A 24202-nucleotide genomic window follows, 5' to 3' on the forward strand; every position below is an offset into this window, starting at 1 on the left:
TCGTTGAGGCGCAAATATTGGGTTTGAGCATGGATTGCAGAGAGATCTGGGCAGCTGGGGGGACGACGCAGCCTCGACTGCCTTTCCGACGACGGATCCACGATGACTTTTTCGATAATATCGAAAATATCGCGATATTATCGATAATATCGATAATATCGCGATATTTTGACGATAATGAGACGGATATGTGGGAAAATATCGGAGCCTCTGAAAAACGATAATATCGGCGAAATATCGCCGATATTATCGATATTTAATACCATGCCTACACCTACATATATGCGATTTATGTTTGATTATATATGGCCGTGGATGGTGGTCTTTCCAATACCACCGGTGCAAATACCTTTCCAATCATTAATGCTTAATAACGATTCAACTTGCTCAATGGACAACCATTTGCAATGCAAGGAATTTAAATTTGATTAAATCAACTCAACTCTTGTAAAGAATCGTTTTCTTCAAATTTTCACATCCTTCCTTTGTCTCGACTAATTGGGCTTCGTTTGGAAATCGGCCCAAAGTGGCCTTGAATATGCCAGGGCCGGGTCGGGTCGTATGACAGAAATGAGCAGCGACAAGTGGCAGAAAATCTGTCCACTTGGAGAATGACCTGGCAACACTGAGCTCAATCGTTTGGAAAGATTCTCTCCTGAGCATCTACTCAGGATCCTACTGACCAACACATGTTGATTGAAAATCTAACGACCCTTGTGTATGGGTCAGTCGCTTAAAAGAGTTCTTCTGTTTGTAACCGTTGGATGAAAATCCAACGGCCCTTGTGTATGGGTCAGTAGGATCCTGAGCAGATGCTCAGGAGAGAATCCATTTCCCGTTCGTTCCATCCCCACCTCCTCTCTCTCTCTGTAAAATGAAAGAGTCCTTCCAGACTCCATACGGTGACAGATAGAGAGAAAGCTTTGAAAATGGCAATGGCTTGGAGGCATCCTACCCTCCATCACCGTGACTCCGAAACGCCATAGTTCCAAGCCTCACTCTCATGGTGCCGGACTTTAGCTCCAGACCATCTCCTTCCTTCGTCATCTCCTTCCACCTCTACCGCCACTCATTCGTCTCCTCCCTTCAACAGGAAAGCTTTCATTTTTCCACTTTTATTCACAAATCGCAAAAAAACCCATATTTTTGTTTACAAACTTGAAAAGAACCCATTATTTATATTCAAATTTGAAAAGAACTGAATTTTCAATTTTTGATTTGTGTGTGCAGGGACCAATACGTGGCGTTTCATGAAATGTACGGCCAGGGCGGGAGCTGGGGCTGTGAATCTTGCTCGGGGGACACCCGTCAGACCCTCCAGCATACTGGTTGTCGGCGCCACCGAGACTCTGGGGAGGCAGATTGTGAGGAGAGCACTTGATGAGGGACATGATGTTAGGTGCTTGGTTAGGCTGAGACCAACTCCTGCCGATTTTCTAAGAGATTGGCGTGCTACTGTTGTCAATGTAATTCCAATTCACTAACTCTTATAAATTTTTATAAATTTTATAAGACATTGGAGTGCTACTGTTTGTTCGTTGTCTAATTTTAGCTTCCTGCTTGCTTTACAGTATTCGGGCTTTATGTTATTCCTTGTTCAAATAAAAAATAGGTTTCACTTAAACTTAAACTTCCTCTCTTACTATATTGTTGCTTGCATATCCAGATTTGTGCTTCACTGTCAGCTTGATGTTTCAAATTAATTTCCGTATCTTCTTATTATTCTTATTCTCATATAGCACTCCTCCAACCCCCATTTACTTTCTTTATCAGAAACAACAATTAAACCAGTCAGAGTTATAAGAAGTTGCACTTGTAAAAATCATTCAAAACACAGGCATGCATCTAAGCACACACACACCCTGAAGAGGTATGCATATGCGTGGAGAATGATCATATGTTCGGAAAGGAATCTTTCCAAGGACATGATTTCATAAAACAATCAATAATTATGTATGCTAGATATCCTTCTCTCATTACAGTTTCTTGTGTTTCGTTGTGAGATGGAATATCTATTTTGATGTTAGTACTAGCTACTAAGTGAAAAGGCTTATCTTTTCATTTTATTCTCAGGGAATTATTAGACGGTATGCAGTATTGCAGTGCCTATATTAGAAGAGAAATCAGTATGGGGAACAGATGCCCCCACAAGAATTGCATACATGGACACCCAGTTTAATCATGCTTTGACCGTTTCCCTGGTTGATTTTAGAGCTACTTTCTTTTTGTTTACCTCTCGTTATGGTATCTGAACACTTTTTATTTTTGGTATTAGGATGTGGCTCCTCTGACCTTTATAGGTTTAAGAAATGAGAAAGTCAATGGGAAGCTTCTCGCATTTGCTGGCGCTTGCGCTTGGACAACCCAAGAGGTGAGCGAGAATGTTTACCACCAGAGGCCCTTCATTGTTCTTTCTTCCTCTAATTTTTATACTCTGCAACTGAACTTAAGGCCAGCTCCTACTGTGCCTCACCTTCATTATAACCAAGGTCCAGGGTTTTTAAAAGTGCCTTTTGCTTTCAGGTAATAAGGCTTTTTGAGTGCACAAATGATGTTGCTGATAGATTGGCATTTTCAGAGGTAAGTTCTTAAAATGAAAGATGTGAATATGATCAAAGAAAATCGTATTTCAAAATGTTTTATTTGCACTCATTTTTTTCTTTCTTTATGTTCGTATGTTTATGAGGAAATTAAAAACAAGCTCAAAGGCCTTGCACTTTTCTCTTTTCTCAATATCGTTGATTCTATATCAAATTTTGTCAATATAATTATCAATGACAAAGAAGGTTAAGTAATTTTCTCAATATCGTTGAATTTTTCTTCCGTAAATGTTGCTTATTATTTTCTTCAACAGGAGTTCCAATGAATTTTATCTTTGTTGTATCTATTTGTCAATGATTTTATTGTTTTCTCTAAAGGAAATGCTAGAAGGTATCTGTTTGGGTTTTGTTTTTGTCTTAATATATTAGATAAATTTTGTTATGGGCTTTCGATTTTTGAATCAACTGAATTCTTTGGTTTGTATAACAATCTTAATTGATAGGTGGTCTATTATGGCGCAGGTATTAGTTATATTTGTAGAGCTCAATGAATACTTTATATTTCTTAAACAATGACTGCTAGTCGGTATGAAATTTCTCATCTCTTACTCCTCCCTTAATTAGGATGTAAATAGATTTTGAGATAGATGTAGACAATTTTAATATATTTCACACGTTTAACATAGAATTGTGGTTGAATACTGGATGAACTACTCAATTTTTTATTGTTAAATTATTTTTTACATTGAAGTTTAGGAGAGCCCTAAACTAACAACAGACTAATCACTTCGACTTGCATCTGGCTCGTTACTTCCACTTGCTTGCCCAGACTCATCTCTTCCACTTGCTTCCCCAGACTCTTCGTTTTGTTTTGCTTCCTTGTCGCTTCCACTTTCACCCTCAGAATCATCGCTTCCACTTGCTTCCTCAGATTCATTGCTTCCACTGGCTTCAGGATCACCACTCCCACTTGCTGCATGCTCATCTTGTTCTTGTCGCGACATGACATCACATTTTAATTTCTCAGCATCTTCAGCATACAACAGGCACATGCCACACTTTTCCACTGTCTTGAATCCCTTTTCTTGCCAGAAGTGAACAGAGACCTCAGTGACGCAGTCGTAAAAAGCAGAGGACCATTTTGTTCTCTCTTCATATTCAAGGTCTTTATACAGTACGAACACATGTTGTAGATATGAGTAATGACAAATTCCTTCATCGTTAATTTCTAAATTGAAATAACAATTGATTTCATGACTTTCCCCCTCTCCAGTTTTGAAATTGTACTTGCATTCAAACTTCACATCTGAAGCAAAGAGTTGGGATGCAACAACAGAGAGAGCGAAACCCAAGAAACCTTCACGAAACCAATTTGCAGGAAGCCTGACATTTATTGAAGCCCCCTCATTTTGATGTACGAACCAATTTGGAATTTCATCTCCCGGACATACAATGGTAACTAAGGGCCCAGAGTACTTTTCCTGCAACATTTATTGACATCTTGTTACTTAACAGAGAGAGAGAGAGAGAGAGAGAGAGAGAGAGAGAGAGAGAAGGGGGGGGGGGGGGAGAGGGAGAGGGAGAGAGAGAGAGAGAGGCACACTCTTCTTTTAAATTTGAAGATGCAGTTGAGAAACATACGTAATCTTCCATTTTGATATAGACAGAGCGATAGAGAGATAAGTAATCTTCGTCTGCAGTTGAGAAACATACGTAATCTTCCTCCTCTAACTTTGAAGACGCAGTTGCCACTCGCATGATTCTAAGCTGTGCATCAACCATTATGTTGCTCCTTGCATCATAACCCAACCTTCCGCAATTAGAAAAGTTAAGTTGCTCTCGAAGCAATTCATATCTATTCCAACATTGTGTAATTGCTGTCCTTGAACTCGACACTGTCTTCAGTGACTTGCAGCCATTTGCTTGAAGACGACTGGGCATTGGGAGCTCTGGTAAAGATCGAAGTTTCTCGCACTTGATTAAGCACAGGCAAGACAGCTGAGCAGCTTGTTTAATGCTTGAGGGTATGCTCCGAATTTTGGTTCTGCTCAGATTAAGATCCCGTAATGAGGTTGAACAAATGACGCCCTCAGGGATTTCTAATATACCGCTGTCTTTGAGATTTAGTATTTCAAGAGAGGGAAAACCAACTGAGCCAGTCGGCTGAGGAAAATTTCGGAGTTTCCAACAGTAATTAAAGCTGAGCGTTTTGATATTTGTTAATTTGTAGATGCAACTTGGGACAACTTTAAGTTCATAGCAATCAGTGAGATCAAGTTCCTCAAGAGATTTCAACTTACAAATGCTCCGTGGGAGGCTCACAAGATTTGTGCAATTCTTTAGTTTAAGTTTGGTGAGACAAAAGAGACGCTCCATTGATGACATGGGCAATACTTCTATTTTTGTTCTTGAAAAATCTAATTCACCAATACCCCTGGGAAGCTCCCAAACCTTTTCAAGAGAGCAGCAGCCATATAGACTAAAAGCACCAGAGACTTTCAGCTTGCAAGTGTTGCTTGGAAGTTCCTTAAGTTCTTCACAATTTGTAATATCCAAGGAAGAAATTTTTTCATGAGACCAAACTGATGACGGCAACTCCTTTATGCCACTGCCTTGTAATTTTAAGAATTCAATATTGTCTGGCATCTCTGGAAGATGCTTGAGACAGCAGCACCTTGAAAGATCAAGATAAGTGAGTTTGTCAAGATTTTTAAAATACTGAGGAATTTCAACCAAACTTTCACATCCAAAAAGATCCATGTGCTCGATATTTGGACTCCCCAAGAGATTTGGAAGTGCAGTTAGATGTTTGCAGTTACAAAGTTGGATCACTTTTAAGTTCCCAGGATTCTGTAACAAATTAAAGAGAAAATTTAAGAATTAACAACTTAATCTAAATAAGTTTCTACACTACATCTTAGACAAAAAAAAAAAAAAAACTATAACAATAACATATACCTGGCCTCCATCCCAAAGTTGCGTGACTTCGCTATCGGGCATATGAAGCTCAACAAGATTTTCAAGAGAAAATTCTGGGGGCAAAGATTTCAAAGGATATGCCACCCAGAAAAGATAACGAAGAGAATTGGGAAGAAGAAAGAGAGTTTTACTGTTTAATATTTTGCCCCCCCACCCGCACCCCCACCCCCAAGAACCAACACCGAGCAATCTCATATTATACATTCTTTTGAAGTCTGCACGATCCAAGATTTGCTCTCCGTTAAAGAATATGGCTTGAACCTTTTCAGTTCCCTGACAACCAACAGCAAAGTACAAATGTGAACACACTAACGCACAACAAAATTTAATCTTAACTACATTTGTAGGAATATGACTTTTTTTTTCTTTTCTTTTTTTTGTACATGAGTTTTCTCTAGCTGTCTTCTCATAGGAAGTACACAGTATTTTATTGATCTATTTCTTTTCTTTATTATTTAAAAAAAATTGTGAATGCAATTGTGGCTCTTACCGTGTTATTTTTCAACACATGATAAACATCCTCCTCAATGAATAGCCGACTGCGTCTTCCGGGCTCTTCAACACATTGTTCGCGAACAATTTCCCAACCCATTTCTTGTACCAAATCATGCATATCTATGGTTTCCCGTTCCGAATCAATCGATATGAGAGACCTATCACGGAGAACTCTAATTCCATCTGTCGCACATAAACCACCATGCATTTGGCCAAAGCCTACTATCTTTTTTACATCCTCAATATGATCCCCTTTATGAAAGCATGCTATATCAAGAAATACCTCCTGCGCATTTCTTCCTAATCGATCATAGCTTACTCTGAACGTATTTTGAATTTTTTCATTGGGATTATTTCTCAGTGTGCTCAATGCATTTTCCCACTCGTCTTTGCTCTCACATTCAAAGAATAAGGAACCCAAAATTTCAAGAGCCAGTGGAATGCCTCCAGCATATTCTACCACCCGTGCTGACAAGTCTGTATATTCTTCTCTAGGAGAGTTATCATTGAGAGCATGAAATTGAAAGAGCCGAAGAGCGTCATCAGTTTTTAATTTCTCAAGCTGATAGATATGTTTGTTATCTCCAACAGCTTTCCTGAGTACGCTCCGTTCTCTACTTGTTACGATGATTCTACTTCCATCGCCGTAGCGAGGACTAGGTCCAACTACATCTTTTATTTGCTTTGAATCAGTGACATCATCAAAAACAATGAGAACCTTTGTACGCCTGAGCTTTTGTTGAACAGAAGTCGAATCTATGAAGGGATTTTCTTCCTTTAAGATCTCCTTAAGAAATGTTTTTTTCAATTGATCGATTCCATCTGTTTGCTCTGATTTCTCCCTAACATTTTTAAGAAGACAACAAGATTCGAAGTTAAAAAAGAGTCTCTTGAACACAGCATTAGCAAGGGTGGTCTTTCCAACACCACCCATGCCCCAAATGCCTACAGTGCAAACACCTTTCCAATCATTAATGCTTAATAGCGATTCAACTTCTTTGATGCGGCTTTCAATTCCAATTCGGCCGGTTAAATCATCTGAGATTTCACGTTTCAATTTCGTTGAAATATCTTCCACAACTTTCTCAATGAAATCGGCATCCGTCCTGCAAAATATGATTATGAATGACAAGCAATCTATAGTAAGCAATGCTTCACTAGTCTGTAAGGTTTCTTTAAAAGCTAGTTTGGTATTGTTGTGTTTTTGTTGTACTTTTATATAAGAATAAATAGTTGTATAATAATAATTTTTTTTATTTTTTATTTATAATCTTTAGGCTTATTATATTAACACTCCACAAATTGTTAAATAAACCTCACATACTTAATACACCCCATTTTTCAATGAATAATTATCTTAGAGTGCTACTAGACCCACCCCAGTGTCCTATTTTCCCACCCACATGATAATCCCACCCACCATAGAAAATTAAAAAAGTAAAATGTTATTTCCCCACCTACCATTATTCCCAAAATAACCATAATATTTTTGTTTTTAAATAACTCTAATATATCTTTTAATAATATTATAAATAAATAAATAAAAATATAAAAAATGAAAGAAAATGCAAGACCTAAGACCTAGACATTCGTCATCTCCTTCACACCTAATGCCGCAAAAACCCTGGATCCCCAAACCACTCTTCTTCCTCCTTTTTTTGTCAAAACCGTAGATTTCACACCCAATTCTCCTTTTTCTCTATTGAAGTTTCTCGCCCTCATCTAGCACACGCCCATTCCTTCCTCTAACCTTTTCGTCGATTCTAACCCAAATCTTTCCCAACCTCTTTCCACCAAAGATATCACACCCCACCCACCATTATTTATTTATTATTATAATACTGAATTAAATAGGGATTTAAGAGTCTTCTTTTAAAAGGATAAATATGTTATTAACATTTTCATTAAATGGTGGGTGAGGAAATAAGACACCGGGGTGGGAATATCATCACTCTTATCTTAATACACCTCACATACTTTCCCATAACACCCTCACACCTCACATTCTCAATATAGACCTTACATTTCGGGAAATTTGGAAAAATAACCAAATTTTAAATCTCATATAGAATTATAACCACTATTTTAATTTTATGATAATTATAACCAAAACTTCATGTAAAAGTATTAATATACCCTTAATACTAGGGTTTCTCATAACAACCACAAACACAACCTTTAAACTACCTTAAAATGTTGAGGATTACTGCAGATTGAGGCCACTGAATTAACTTTCTCTTTAATTAGCAAGACAACCTATGAGAATGTTCTTCAGAAGGTACTAATTCCATAGCTAATTATTATTTTTGTAATTAGATACTTCGATTTAGTGTTTCACTGATTAAATTGCATACATTCCAATATGTTTTTCGTGGATGAAGAAAGAATACGAAATTGCATATGCAAAGTGAATAGTGAAAACAAAAAAGTGATGAAGATTAATTTCTCATTTTAGGATAGTTTAAAGGTTTGTTTTGGTTGTTGTGAGAAACCCTAATATTAAGGGTATATTAGTACTTTTACATCAAGTTTTTGTTATAATTATCATAAAATTAATATGGTGGCTATAATTCTATATGGGGTCTAAAATTTGGTTATTTTTCCAAATTTCCCTTACATTTCTTACATGCACCCCATATTTTCTATACACTCCACATTTCTCAAATTTTATAAAGCTTTTAATTTGGACAAAAAATGCTGATTGAAATTTTGACAAAAGATGCCGCCTGGGATTTAAAACATATATGGATTGTTTTCAATTCCACCATTAAAACTCATGTCGTCTATTTTTAATATTTGGTGGTAATTTTAGGTGTTTAATTCTTCGTGTAATATCTGTGATTCCTAAAAGATGAATACGAACATAGAAATTTGAATAACGCAACAAAACAAGATTAAATAATTATCGATATCGTCAAAATCACTAAAACAATAAAAAATATGAAGTCTTACATCATTTGAAGCTTCCAAAAAATCGATTTCGTGTTTCATTCGTCACAATTTTTTTTTCTCAATTAACATGTTTGTAGTTTCATCAGTTTGAATTTTGTTCAACAATGCAGGGTCGAAAGGATTTTTATAGTTAAAGAAGATAAATAATATGTTAAAAATGATTTGGGGTATATTTAGATTTTTTTTAACCTAATAAAGTCAAAATTTTCATTGCATAGTATGGTAAATAAATAATTTAATATTAAATTTTAATGTGAGGGTTTATTCAACATTTTGTAATATACTAATATAGAAAACCTAATCTTTAATTGCTGACTATTTAATAATTTTTATCTTGTATATTTCACAATTTTCGCGGTCAAAATCTCCACACTTTCTCGACGACCAAACACCCCATTTTCTGTGTCTCTCCAAACCCTAACCCCAATCCCCAACTTGGCCCACTCAATCTCTGCCCCTCTGGTACGCTACAGTTCCGGTACACGCACACGCCGCTGAAGGTGCTCAGCCTCTGCCAGAAAGTTTATGGGTCGTGCAACAATCTTCGCAGGGAGAGGGAGAGAGAAAGGAGGGGGTGGTGCAGGCATGGTCCGATGCGCATCTGGCCGAACTGAACAGGTGCAGTGAAATTTTGGTGTAATTCTGAAGAATTTGGGCGAAATATATGTGGGTTTTTTTTTTTTTTTTTTTTTTTTTTTTTGCAGGAAGGCGTGCAATAATCTTTGCAGGGAGAGGGAGAGGAATGAGTGGAAGAATTTCAGGGGTCGAAATTTCAGGGCCGCGCGAGGAATTCGGGGGTTGGAATTTCAGGTCTTGATATGATTGTAATAAGCAAGCAGCTTAATCACTTAATTAGGAGTAATAATATTCCTACCATGTTTTTATACCACATTTTTATATCATCTTAAGTAGTATTTGATGTGACAGCCACATCATTTGAATTACTCAGATTTTTAAATTTTGTTCATTATTTAATAAACTAATAATTAAAAAAAATCAGTTAATTAAATGATGATTGTGGTATATGATGAGTCTTTCTCTTTGCAAATTTTTCAAATGACGTAGTTGTCCATGTCAGATGCCATCTAAAATGATATAGAAATATGATATAAAAACATGGTATGAATAACATTACTCCTTAATTAGGGGTTTAATTAGTACTTAATAGCTAATTAGTTAAAGTTGTTAGGAATTGGCAAAATGTGTATGCTCAGTTGTGTAAGAGCTTTCTCCGTGAGTGAAAAGGCACGATTAGAGGTTGGTTTAGTGATTTTCAATATTGATTAGAATCTAAATATTTTTACATTAAAATGTTCATAAAATTAAATTATAATAATTATGCATAATTGTTTTTTAAAGTTGATTTAAAAAATAATTACCTTAAATTTATTTTTTAATAATCTCGGATAAAAAATTTAATCTAGAAGGATTGGAAGAGAAAAATTATTTTTAAGTTAGAACCTAAATTTTTTGATTTAATTTTTTTTTAATTTTAACCCAATAATTAGATATGGAAGTACCAAACCTTACCTAAATCAGATTGTTGAAGTCTATATAATGAATATTGTTTCTTGAAAAGAAATAGTCACAAGTAGAAATTGGTACAAGTTACAAAGTTAAGGACAACGTAATTTAATACGGTATTTGTTATTTTTAAACTCTTATTCATAGAAATTGGAAAATGATACTCTTTAAACTTGAGAATTAGAGGTTCCAAATCCTAAGCTTTTTTTCCATGCGAAAATTATAAGTTTTTATATTTATGAATCCAAACAAGGAAATTAATACATGTCAATTTATAAATTCTGATTTTTGTCAAAATTTTAAGTTTAATTCCTTCGTCCAACATAATGTTACTTACCCCTTTGTGTTTGAATAATCTGCCCCACATAGACCGGTTGCTTCCACCAAAGCAGCTTTCCACTCGATCACCTTATCCATACTGTCCTGGAAACGTTTTTCAAGTCCAGCAAATGCATCTTTATAACTCCCCTCTTGTTTTCGCACATCTGATGGATTGATGTCGTAAAAAATGGGCACAACCATCTGTTTATATTTATTTCTGCATTTGAGTATATGCACAAGTTCAATCAAACACCATGTGGAAGACGCATAGTTTTTGGAGAAAATGATCACCGAAAGTCTTGATTTCTCGATTGCTTCTAGTAGGGTGCGTCCTATTTCGTCTCCTATCTTCAGCCTGTAGTCTATGTAGGCTTCGATTTTATAGCGAAGTAAGGCAGCATGAAGATGGCTGGTAAAATTTTTGCGGGTGTCCTCGCCTCTGAAACTAATAAACACATCATACTTATCTCGAATAATGGGGATATCAACATCACCATCATTATCATCAACAACATCAACAACAACAACATTAGAAGCAACATCAGCAGCCTCAGCAGCAGCAACTGCAGTAGCACCAACAACATCAGCATCAGCAACATCAGCAACACCAACATTAACAGTATCAACATCAGTAGCATTAGAAGAAGAAGTCGAGGAACCAAATGTTAAGGATCTGCGGCGCATGTACAACAGAGTCCCGATGGCGATGACGATGATGTTGAAAACTTGAATGAACCCAATCAACTCCATCTCTCTATCCCTCAGAGAAGAGAATGAAGTGATCAAAGCGAGTATTTGATTACGGAGAGCAGAGAGCGAATCTGAACTATAATTGCACTTGAGACTAGATCAGATTTTAGTACACATAAATTGAAATTGTACTACTTCTTATCGAGTCTGCACAAAGTTACAAACACTCCAGGAGGACAAAAATTAAAAATTTGGAGAGACAAGGACTAGTCACCTAACAAGTATTTGATAATGCTACTACTTTAAAATTTTCTTTTAAATATGCTTAATTAAAAGAAAATTATGTCCAAAGCACTCTTTGTAAGTCATGTTTCAATAAAATATATGTAGAAACAACGGTCCAGCACATTCAGCATAGAAATTGTGTGCATTCAAACGGAAGAAAAGGTTATAATATATCCCTAGTTGAGGAATATAGAAAGGTGAAATTAATAATGAATCCCACCTCCTCCTGATGCGATGAAGTTTCCTAGTTTTTATCGAGTATGTGCACTAAGTTACAAACACGACAGTGAGGACAAAAATTAAAAATTTGGAGAGATAGGGATTAGTCACCTAAAAATTTTTTGATAATGGTGCTACTTTAAAATTTTCTTTTAAATATGCTTAATAGAAATTTGTCCAAAGCACTCTCGGTAAGGCATCTTTTAATAAAAGGAAAACTAATGAAAATGGTTTGAAAACTTTGAGTTTTAACGAAGATCACAAAAAAGTGTTGTAAGTGAATAGTACCAGGATTGACTTTTTAGAGTAAAAATGCAGTTTTTCATTAAAGTAAACAGTATCAAAAGTTTTTCGTTAAAGCTCCTTTTAATAAAATATACGTACAAACGGCCATCTAGAAAAATTATTAAAGATTAGACGAAATAAAAATAAATAAAAAGACGAAATCGCTAAAGCACTTTCAGTGGAGAAACAAAATGTAAAAAGAAATATTAAATCAGTCGTAATGACAAGCTTTACAACTTTTGTAAAAGGGTCAACTTCGAAATCCAACATCATAATCCATAAACCTTAGAGTTATATTTAACCATCAATTATCGTTTACATTTTATTCTTTTCACTGGACTTCTTTTTTAAGATTATTATTATTATTTTTTGTAAAAACGTGATCTTTTAGAGGATGCAGAAAAATAAACGGTTTGAGTCTTTGATATCACGTTCCCGTGTTTACCATTAACTGAAATATGAGTGGATATAATATAGTTTCTAGAAACTTTATAAACTCCGAGCAATGAATTTCACTAACGTTATAAATCTGAATGTGATATTAACGATCCGAACTGCTCATCTTCCTATATCCGCAAAATGATCATGTTTCCAAAAAAGAAAATATGAAAAAATGAATTTCGGTGGGAAGATTGGAATGGAAATCTAAACGGCAATCAATGGTTAAATTTAAATCTATGATTTATGAGATTATAGTGGCGAATTCCATAGTCGACTTCTTCACAAAAAGTTGTAAAGCTTATCATTATCAACATTTGTATATTTTTCACACTTTTACATTAATTAAAAAACTCTTATTTTCAGATATGTAATACTTGAAAGACAAATGTGTTTTATGTATTGAAGTAATATTTATGTCACAATGTGGTATGTAGATACTAATTTAGTATTATGTTTTTCATTTGATTATTTATTGATTTTTAATATATTTTCTTTAACGGCTAACGAGTTGAGTCATATTACTTGTTAATATTAAGGGGTCGAGTTTGGTTTGGGTCATATATCCGTTCATTTTCACAGGTGTTATATAACACGACCCATTAAGATATCAAGTATGTCATGAAAAAAATATGACCATAAAAAACACGACACAAATGCGAGGTCTACTACTTATTGAGTATATGCACAAAGTTACAAACTCGCCAGGGAGGACAAAAATAAAAATAAAATTGGAGAGATAAGGATTAGTCACCTAACAAGTATTTGATAATGCTACTACTTTAAAATTTTCTTTCAAATGTGCTTAATTAAATGAAAATTTTGTCCAAAGCACTCTGAAACTAATAAACACATCATACTTTTCTCGAAGAGGAGGCATATCAACATCATCGTTGTTATCATCATCAACAGCAGCATCAACGTCAGCTGCACCAGAAGAAGAAGAAGTCGAGGAAGAAAATGTCAATGATCTGCAGCACATGTACAACAGAGTCCCAATGGCGATGATGACGATGTTGAAAACTTGAATGAACCCAATCAGCTCCATCCCTCTATCTGTTAGAGAAGAGAATGAAGCAATCGAAGCGAGTATTTGATTACAGAGAGCAGAAAGAGAATCTGAACTATTCTTGCATTTGAGACTAGATCAGATTTAGTACAGAAAAATTGAAATTGTACTAGTTCTTGTTGAGTAAGTGCATAAAGTTACAAACACACCAGCTGAGGACAAAAATTAAAAATTTGCAGAGACAGAGACTAATCACCTAACAAGTATTTGATAATACTACAACATTAAAATTTTCTTTCAAATATCACTTAAAAATCCGAATATAATTTAGGTGTACGTTTATTTTCTATTTTAACCCTTTGCTAACACCAAGCCCAAGGTTAAAACCAAATGACACGTCCTCTTTTTTCGTTATTCTCGAACTCAACATCTTGATTCTTTCACCACGAACGGCCTCAACAACCTCCGATTCCATCGAAACTTACCATATCTTGTGTCGTGGAAGAAAAATGCTCTCTTTCAATTTTCCCTAATTTAATGATATAATAAAACTAAAAATTTGGATCTTAAACTCTAAAATCAGAGAAGTCTTTCCATATAAAACAGCTCCAACAGGGTTTTCTCCTAGATGTTGAGGTCATTAATTCTGTTACACTCAACCCCCGATTTTTAAAAGGGTTTTTATCACAAATGGTTCCTAAAATTGACTCACCCAATCAAGATGAAATTGAAAATCAATCAATGTAGTCTCTGAAAATGGTTGTTGCAAATCAATGTAGTTCTTCCGTCACAATTCCGTTAAAATTTTTGTTAAGTGCTGATGTGGCACATAAATGGATCCCGCAAATTTAATTAAATATTATTATGTGAATAAAAAATATTTAAATAATAAAAAACAATTGTTACTTTTTATAATTAAAATTTTAATAAAAAAAAGAGAATAAGGAGATGATTGAACCCTCCTTTTCATAGAAATATTCACAGAAATGATGAAATTGGAAGGACAAAATCCAGTTTCCCATATGAAAGTCACATCAAACTCATAAATCCACAATTCAGAAAAGGATCTCATCGCCCTAAGTCACCAGATTTTAAAGCTCTTTGAGGTTTTTTCAAAGGCTTTGGGTCGCGTCTCCATCGCCACTAGTGAATCCTCCACCTCCACTCTCTCTCTCTCTCTCTCTCTCTCTGATAATATCAATTTCTCACCCTCATCATTCGAATCTTGAAAAAAAGTGAAGATTTTCTCTTTTTTCTTTTGCTTTTCCCCTTCTTTTTCCTCTGATACGTTGGATAGATGTCGACCCTTTGCTCACTTTTTCCTTTTGCGTTAATTAGAGATTGATCTTTGGTGTTTGATAAATTTAATCTGAACCTCAGCACAGTAAAGCTCTAATCTTTGTTGGATCTCATTTGGGAAACAAAAAACTCAAGTTTTGTGCTTTTTATTGTAATTAGAGAGTTTTTTTTTTTTTGGATTTCGTTTTCTGTGGCAATTAGTTAGTGTGGGAATTATTTCAGGTGTAAAATGGCTTCGAAAGCGAACGCAGATGGTCAGACTAGGAGCTTGGGATTTATCCTTCCAATTTCATCATTTCTGTGAATAGGAGGGGAAAAAGATGATGTACAGTGTTCGATCATCTCCTTCTTCTTTTTTTTTAATATTTTAATTATAAAAAATAACAATTGTTTTTATTATTTAAATATTTTTTATTCACATAATAATATTTAATTAAATTTGTGGGACCCATTTATGTGCTACCTTAGCCCTTAATAGAAATTTTAACGGAATTATGACGGAATGACTACATTGATTTGCAAGGACTACATTGATTGATTTTCAATTTCAAGGACCATTTTGATTGGATTGGTCAATTTCAGATACCATTTGTGATAAAAACCCTTTTTAAAAATAGTTTTGAGTTTTTATTTAAAAAATTATTTTTGGGTCTTAATGTGTGTGCCCGTGGAACCCTCTTTCCTTTTTGGTCTCCCCTACCTGTCCTCTTTTCTTCTTTTTTTCCTTTGGACTCGTGAGTCATTTCTCTCACTTTCTCTGCAACTTTCTCCTTCCCTCCCCTAGAATCAGCACACACGCGCACCCATTGACAGTCACCACCTCATCCACCCCCACCTAAACCTTCCAATGTGATCCACGAAACTTGGAGCAAGGTTGGAGCACACCCAAAACCTCCCCGTTCTCGTGGTGTCGTGGCGTTGCCACTGTGCATCTCCTTCTCTGGCGAGTTTTTTGATTTCTGATGATCGCAAGTCCTAAGAATCACCTAAAACTTCTTGGATCATACTTTGGGTGGTATTTCTAGTTTTTTTAAGACGTTTGGTGCAGGAAATGTCCCTGGAAACTCAAATCTAGTTTCCGACGAGAAACCAACGGCTTTCGAGCCAATTTCCAACCAAACCACATCGATTTGGCCAGCGTGCAAGGTATCAATCTCTTTGTCTCGCTGAGAACTACAACTTTCCTTTTTGAATCACCCTATTTCGTTGAGTAATGAAGAAGTTATATCCATTTGAATCTTACCCAGTTTCTGACGACCTCTGAGGTTTTCGAGGCGTTTTCAGGCCAAACCATGGCGAGTTAGATGTCGTGTGAGGTACCATTATCTTTGTCTCGTCGAGAACTACAACTTTCATTTTTTGTTTTACTCAATTTCATTGAGTATTGACAAAGTTATGAATGTTTAAATTGTCTAAAATTCCAGTTGAAATCCGGCCTTCTTCTTCCTTTGGGTTCGGCGACCCATGTTTTGAATTTGGGCTGGGCTTTCTAGCCCAAAGACCTAGTGAGTTGAGGCCTATTTGGGTCGTACAAAAAGGGCCTAAGGCACGTGAAACCCCAACCCATTAACCCTAAAACCCTTGAGCCCAAACCCTTAGAACCAGCCCTTGTGGCCAACCCGAAACCCTTTAGCCCATTAATTCTATAACCCTAACCCAAATCCCTTTAAACCTTAAACCCTAACCGGCCCAACCCATTACCCCTTTAAGCCCTAACCCATTAACTTAACCTTTAACCCTAGCCCAAGTCCTTACTAAACCCTAAACCCTAGCTGGTCCAACCCCTTTATGGGGAATATTCTGTTAGGGAATATTCCATTAGGGAATATTGACTTTTACGAAATTTAACTGGGACCCTTCTTAGGGTAATTCGACGTCTTGAATCCGTTTCCGAAGTTCGTATTCCCAAATTCAATTGTTATAATATAGTTTTATTAATTGGACCCTTTATGTGCTTAGGGGCAATTTATTATGGTGTTCTGTCTCCGCTAGTTTGCGTGGCTCTCAGCGGCGAAGTATCTGTGAGTGGACCCCTTCTAAAAATGCATGTTTTAATAGTAGAAATGCATACATAAAAAGCATGATTTGATGATTACGTTTTATGAAACGTTTTGTGAGATAAAATGCTTATTGAGGCTAGTTTGAATTATTACTATTTTTCTTATAACCCGTGTTCTTATAGAATATTTGATAGATGATGATATAATATTTAGAACATGTTTAGAACACCTCTTTATAGTATAGATGATGGATGACTTTATACTATGAAGTTGTTTTTCAATATATATATATGTAGGGCTGGTTCGGTATGGGATACCGAACCGAAACCCTTGTCCCGATTCCCAAACCGAAATTTTCGGGATTCCTAATTTCAAGACCTGATGCGAAAATTACTTGACACTCAAATTAAACCCTCTTTTTGACAATTGTAGTATAGATGTAAGTAGGGTATCGTTCTAGGCCGGGGATTAGGAGGGATTGCTAATCTATTCTAAATTAATTTAAAAATATTAAACAAGACTCAATGACACAAAATTAGGCTAAAAACTCTAATAACTTGAAACACACTTAGAATGACTCAAAATAATGAAAACAATCAAATTAGACACTAGGAACTGAAATGGACGGAAATTGAATTAAAAGACTAACAACAATGAAAACTAACTAAATAATATAATTTAATAATGGGGGGTTTGGTTTTGACGAGAAGTAAATTAAACTTAAATAAATTACAGAATTGACAAAAACATGAAATTAAGGTGAAAGGATAGGTGACGGACTAGCTAGAGGGTTCTTCTCCACACATGACACATATGCAACCTAAATTGATTTTCAGTTGTTCTTTCAATAAATTGTAAATCTCAATACTTCAGATTAACCGTGAACAGCACTTTTTTAATCTTCAAGTTTTCCTTAAGTTATTGAATTGGACGGAAAAACGCATACAACAATTCAAAACATTCTTCAAAAGTCCCCTACGTGAAAAGCACAATAGAGATACAATCAAAGATCATTAAACTTTGTGAAAACTATAAGCATTGACGAGACATTCGTAACTATGGAATACGCATGATACTCTTGCCAAGAATTCACTTAACACGATTGTGGATAACAACCTTCACTACTTGTGAATATAAGTTCATAACGATTAGGTGAAATTCACTTATATTCTAGCATCAAATTCATGCATGTAAATTAAGTATGCATTCTTAATCGACATACAAAAATAAGTTATCAATCAAGCAGTTAAGCAAATTAAATCACAACTCAGAAATCACAACTGAAAGTAATCAATTCATATTACAAATATATTCATGGTTTTGAATTAACCTCTAGCCAAAATAAAATTAGTTACATATTATTCTCAAATTAAACCAAAAGTTAAACATGAGTTTAGGAAAATAGAACCGAAATAAGAGAGTGCAGAGGTTTCCTCTTTCCCTTGCCAAGCAGTGGCGTGAGCTCTCTATTTTTCTTCTTCTTGTTTTTCTGCTCTCCGTTTGCTCTCTGCCCAGCTGCAAAGGCAGCTTTGCTTCTCTCCCCACGCCTAACTTCCACGCTGCCAAAGGCAGCTTGTATCCTCCACGAGGTCTCCTTCCAATCCCCCGTTTCTCTCACTTTTTCTGCTCCATTTTCCCCCTATTAAAATTGTCCATATGTTGTAATATATTATATATGAATGGTAGTGCTTTGCCTATAAACCAAATGATGAAAAGCAGGAGCACCGAAAACTCCTAGTGGAAAGACATCTTTTAGCTGGACATCTTCATTTCCATTCCTGCTGTCCAATTCTTTCTCCTGCGTCAGTCCCGCACTCCTCACCTCTTATTCTTTTTTTTTCTTTTGTTTTTGCCATCATGCACTCCTTCCTTTTCTTCTTTATTTTCTCCTTCTTTGCCGTTCCTTTCTTCTTCTACAAAACATGAATCATGATGATGTTTCAAACATCATCATGACTTATCATTATTATTATTTTTATTAATTTTATTTAAAAGATGATCTACACAGACAGTTTTGACGAATTTATTACACAAAATTTAACTTGTTCTATTTTTATTTTCTTTGCTAGACAAATCCTATAATACGCAAAAACAAAGTAAATAGCTCAAAAATATAAGGAACTAACTAAGAAAAGACGAGTGAATTCGAAGTAAAAATATATATAAATATGATCCGATCAAATACCCACACACTTAACTTTTGCTAGTCCTCAAGCAAAACAAAGAAAACAAGAACAAGAAGTAACAAGAAAAACATTAGCTTCCCCCTATGTGACCCTCATAGAATTTCATTCGAGAACACAAATCATCAAGAACCATAGCTAGCATCAAGGAACTAATCCAAGTTCATCTTCCTTATTCAAATATTAGCAGTAATCTTTAAATCATCCTTGAAGTGTAGTGTGTGAGATAGCCATGCTAATGCAATTTCAAAATTTTTATATTTTTAAAATCACCATATGCAAACTAGCAACCTTCTCACGGGATATACACTCAATCACACATGTGTTTAGTTTAAATGTGTTTCGCTCAAAGAATCAAATGTGAAATTTCTACCATAAGCTTGCATAAAGATCTCATCTCCACAATCATAATTGCAAAACTTAAATCAAGAGGACTTTTATTGGATGTAATGAGGTTTAGGGAGAGGGTTATTGAAATGAAAGAATAGGTAAACACAAGTTCCAAGCTACATTGCAAGCAATTCTTTTCTTTAGATTTATAAGAACTCAACATTTCCAACGATTCTTTTAGCACCTCTAACCACACCCTTAAACTGAAACTTGAACAACTTTTTATTTTCTTTGTGTACAATCTTTCTTTTTCTTTTTCTTTTCTTCTCTCTTTTTTTTTTTTTTTTTTTTTGTTTTTTTAAATACAAACATGAAATACCCCCACACTTATTCTTTTGCCAAACACCTTTAAAGTACTTCATAAACGTTTCTCATAAGACAATCTCGCATTGCTCACTTGGAAAGGGTAAGGAAAAATGTTTCAGGTATAAGGGTAGACATATCTGGTGATAAGAAATAAAAGGCTCAACATACACGGCTCAAATTGGCAATCTAATGATATCATTTTTATTTGGGAAACATGGTTATTTGGGCCATAGTGGTAAACCTAATGCCTCTATCATTTCCAAGTTCATGCAATCAATGACAAGCATTTCGAAAGATCGTTACGCAAGTTCTAGAGATGTATCTCACATAAGTTCATCACATATGAAAGAATAGGAGTGTACGAAAAATGCACACACTTTCAATCGGCTCAAAAACTCACATAGGATGTATATGGTCACTAAATTCACATATGAAGCTTTAAGTCATACTTTAGTTTCACATTAACAAGGCTATGTGCATTTGGTTTTTCAAAGATGGTCAAACATGTACAAAACTAACAAGAGAATTAGGAATTTCACAAAACACATGTTAACTAAGTTCTTGATGATCATGGTTCAAATTTGATCCAATTATATCATTGGGTCGGGAAACTAACAAAAATCTAATTTAAAACAATAAGGGAAACAAGACAATATTTTTGGATTTTTTTTTAAATTTTCCGAAATTTTTTTTTTTTTAAATTTTTTTTTTTTAAAAGAAAACAAAACTAATTAAGAAAACAAATAGCAACAACACGGAAACAAATGAAACTCGTTCGTAGTTGAAGGTACAAAAAAAAATTTCAATTTGGTCATTTTTTATACTCTTTACCCTCAAACTTAAACTGGACATTGTCCCCAATGTCAGAAAACACTATAATGCAAATAAAAATAAAATAAATAAATAATAAGAAACAAAATAAAGCAATTGGACTGAAAACTTCCCTAGTTTGCAGTAAAACCAAGCGATGACCCCCCAAGCTAAAATTCTGCAATCAACTTCAAGAGTGGAAATAACCAAAAGTTCCTGCAAAGAGAAGAAATAATTCAGTTAAGTAACGCAAGAAAATGTAAAAAGCAAACGAAAAATTGAAAATCACGATAAAAGACAATGAATAGAACTAATAAGTGATCATTGGTCGTGCTTGTTGACTTTCCACAGCTTTCCTCTTGAACGGGGTGACACTTAGCTTTTTACTTGCAAGTGATGATTTGATGATATTGTACGGCGAAGCTTTGCTCTTTGGTGATGTTGCAGTTCCTTATTTGTTCTCCAAGCAGATGTGGCAGCTTCTCTAGTTCTTCATCTCAGACTCCTTCCGCTGGGATGATTGTGCAAGCTGCATTCTTCTCTGCTTGTTTCTTCTGCACAACGGGCAGGCACGAGGGAGAGGTGTTGGTCTGTTTCTTTCTTCAATCTTTCCAAGTGCCCACCTCTTGCTCTCTTTCTCCTTGTCCTTAGTTGAGGATGAATCAGCACGTTGTCTCCACATGCTTCGAGGTATCATCTTCACTTCCCTTATAAGTGAGAAACAAAGCGAAAGCATAAGATGATGAGTACTCGAGAGCAAGGGCTGGCTGGAGAAAGGACAAGGAGAAAGCATGATATGAGATACTCTTGCTTTCAACCTTCATGATATGAAATACTTTTGCTTTGGATGGGTTGTTTGCAGGGGTATCCCAGGGGATGAAAAATACAGAGTGACTTGAGAGGGTTTGTTGGAAAGCCATTTCAGAGAGGAAGAAGTGCTGAGAGGGTGTGCCTTTGTTGTGGAAGGCGAATGTAGATACTTATAAGACTTTTCTTCACAACCGGAACTATTCCCTCACTCATTGTCGGCAGCCGGTGGATGGATGAATAGTACAAATTACGCGCTTTCTGACAAAGCTGCCCGTAATTTCCGCAAAGCTGCCAGTTGCATGTGACGAGTGACAACACGTCTGGACAAATTGATCTTTTGAAATCCGGGGTTCGGCTCGTGGTTTCTGAGCAAGCCCAGCTTTTGAGAAATGCAACGCCTCTTTTGAGAAAAGAATCCGGCTTTTGAGAAAGGAGACTCCTCTTTTGAGAAAAGAATCAGGCGTTTGAGAAAGGAGCCTCGACTCTTCGATTTGCGAGAGGACGCCTCTCTGAGGAGCGCCTCTTTGATTTCTTCCTTTTTATAGAGGCGTTAATTTTGTTCCACAACACACTTGAGCTCCCTCCTGTAAACACTCCCTTCTTGCACTTCCGAAATCTGAATCTGTCCGATCTCTTCTTTCTCAACACCTTCAGAAAATGTCTGGCCCTTCTGATCGTCGTTTTGACTTGAACATTGGTGAAGAGGCAGCTCCGCCTTCACCAGATAACATATGGCGCCCTTCCTTCATATCCCCTACAGGTCCTCTTACCGTTGGGGATTCGGTGATGAAAAATGACATGACCGCTGCAGTGGTGGCCCGGAACCTTGTCACCCCCAGAGATAACAGACTGCTCGCTAGGCGGTCTGATGAATTGGCGGTTAAGGAGTCTCTGGCTCTTAGCGTGCAGTGTGCGGGGTCTGTGTCCAACATGACCCAACGCCTATTTGCCCGAACCCGTCACGTTGAATCGTTGGTGGCTAAAATACAGAGTCTCAAAGAGGAGATTAAAGGACTCAAGCATGAAAATAAACAATTGCACAAGCTTGCACACAATTATGCCACAAACATGAAGAGGAAAATTGACCAGCTGCAGGAAAATGATGGTCAAATTTTACTTGATCACCGGAGGTTTGTGGGTTTGTTCCAACCGCATCTGCCTTCGTCTTCTGGGGCGGCACCGCGTAGTGAAGCTCCAACTGATCAACCTCTGTTGCCTTCTCCTTCTGTGGCCCCGCCGACTGCTGAAGCTCCGCCGACTACTGAAGCACCACCTGACCAATGAAAGCTATTAGTTTACACATCATTGTAAAATATTTTTACTTTTATGTTTTTTTTTTTTTTTTTTTTTTTTTTTTTTTTTTTTTTTTAATCAATGTAAAATATGTAAATCAATGTAAAAAGACTTTGTTTAACCTTCCCCCACACTTAAACTAAATAACACAAACTCACAGAAATCAACCAAATAACACAACTAACTGAACAAAACAAAATGAAAGCAGTAAAGATAAGGGTGTAAGAATGCAAATCTGATTTGGTTAGCGATTCCAAAGTCTCCCTTCGTTGAATGCTTGGGTTGCCTCCCAAGAAGCGCTTGATTTAACGTCTTTAGCCGGACGAATCTTTCCTTTAAACTCCACTCGGCTCCAAAGCATGGAATTTATCTTTTAATGGGAGGTGATACTTGAAATGATTTGGCAATGGTTTAAATTCAAGAGTGGGTGCCTGAATCATCAAAATCAGAAACATGTTAGTATAAATTAAAATTGAAATTGGAGAAGATGGCTTACTTTCTTTTTCCGACACAAACTCAATGACAAACACCACATCTTTGAACATTTCCGGGACTTTGAACTGGGCCAGGTTTACTATGATGGTTGTGGCTTGTCCCGTGTCATCAAACTCAACTGCTTTGGGCTTGATTGTCTCATGCACAACCTCTTGGATGTATTCTTGATATGCTTCAACCACTTCATTCTCTTGAATCCCTTTTCTTGGTGTGCAAGGTTCTTTGAACGTTTCAATACCATCGGGAACTTGTTTTGGTGCACCAAGAATTGAGATATCACTTTGCACTTTTGGAAGAGCTTCCACAATGTCTTTTTCACTCTCTTTGATATTTGGAATAAAAAACCTGCAAGGACAAAGGACATTCGGTGGAATAATGTTAGAATGAAGTGAATTTAGAACTTCCTCACCTGAGTTGGATGACATAGGGATTTGAGGAGCTTGCAGCAAGAATTCTTCTAAACTGCCCAGGTCGTCCTCCTCCTCTTCTGCTTGCAGCAGCAATTCATCCATGTTCGGGCTGTGTTTGGATGGTTCTGGGACAACTTCATCCTTCATGTCACCTTGCTCTTGAATTTGTACCATGAATTCCATAATCTCTCCCATTTGACTCTTCAATTTATCCAACTCCTTGTCTTGATTTTGTTGGTCCTGCGTCAAAGAGGTTAGTACTTGAAGAATTTGATCACTATCCATGGACATACTTGAATTAGATTGGAATTGTTGTGGGGTATGCGGTGGTGGCTGTATAGGTGTGGTGTAGAACTCCTCATATGGCTGCCAATATGCATCTTGTTGAGCCTCCTTGGCTTGATTTTGTGAGCCCTGCACCAAACAATTTAATTCATTAAGAATTTGATTATAATTTATTGACGAACCT

At 36.1% G+C, this 24202-nt stretch overlaps 2 protein-coding genes across 5 annotated transcripts; one reads left to right on the forward strand and one right to left on the reverse strand.

Annotated features, from left to right (window-relative positions):
- Positions 1–858: 858 nt before the first annotated feature.
- Positions 859–5183, forward strand: LOC103430350 (protein HIGH CHLOROPHYLL FLUORESCENCE PHENOTYPE 244, chloroplastic-like). 3 transcript variants are annotated; one of them, XR_011572483.1, is made up of 9 exons: positions 859–1466; positions 2276–2371; positions 2524–2580; positions 2855–2931; positions 3063–3126; positions 3292–3703; positions 3814–3995; positions 4280–4564; positions 4771–5183. XR_011572483.1 is itself a non-coding variant. In XM_070807212.1 (4 exons), exons 1-4 carry the CDS (start codon positions 1251–1253, stop codon positions 3817–3819), a joined length of 375 nt encoding a protein of 124 aa, XP_070663313.1. In that variant the 5' UTR covers positions 859–1250; the 3' UTR covers positions 3820–4029. The 3 variants fall into 3 exon arrangements, 2 of the variants coding, with proteins under 2 accessions (XP_070663313.1, XP_070663312.1); XM_070807212.1 differs by lacking the exons at positions 2855–2931; positions 3063–3126; positions 3292–3703; positions 4280–4564; positions 4771–5183 and having other exon boundaries at positions 3814–4029; XM_070807211.1 differs by lacking the exons at positions 3292–3703; positions 3814–3995; positions 4280–4564; positions 4771–5183 and having other exon boundaries at positions 2855–3134.
- LOC108169933 (TMV resistance protein N-like) lies at positions 3161–11681 on the reverse strand. Of its 2 annotated transcripts, none has more exons than XM_029109794.2 (5): positions 10828–11681; positions 6010–7120; positions 5499–5792; positions 4182–5390; positions 3161–4021 (listed from the first exon to the last, which is right to left on the reverse strand). In XM_029109794.2, exons 1-5 carry the CDS (start codon positions 11559–11561, stop codon positions 3320–3322), a joined length of 4050 nt encoding a protein of 1349 aa, XP_028965627.2. In that variant the 5' UTR covers positions 11562–11681; the 3' UTR covers positions 3161–3319. The 2 variants fall into 2 exon arrangements, with proteins under 2 accessions (XP_028965627.2, XP_070663311.1); XM_070807210.1 differs by having other exon boundaries at positions 4254–5390; positions 10828–11680.
- Positions 11682–24202: the final 12521 nt, after the last annotated feature.

This window comes from Malus domestica, chromosome 10 (assembly GCF_042453785.1).
Source record: "Malus domestica chromosome 10, GDT2T_hap1".
Lineage (NCBI taxonomy): Eukaryota > Viridiplantae > Streptophyta > Magnoliopsida > Rosales > Rosaceae > Malus > Malus domestica.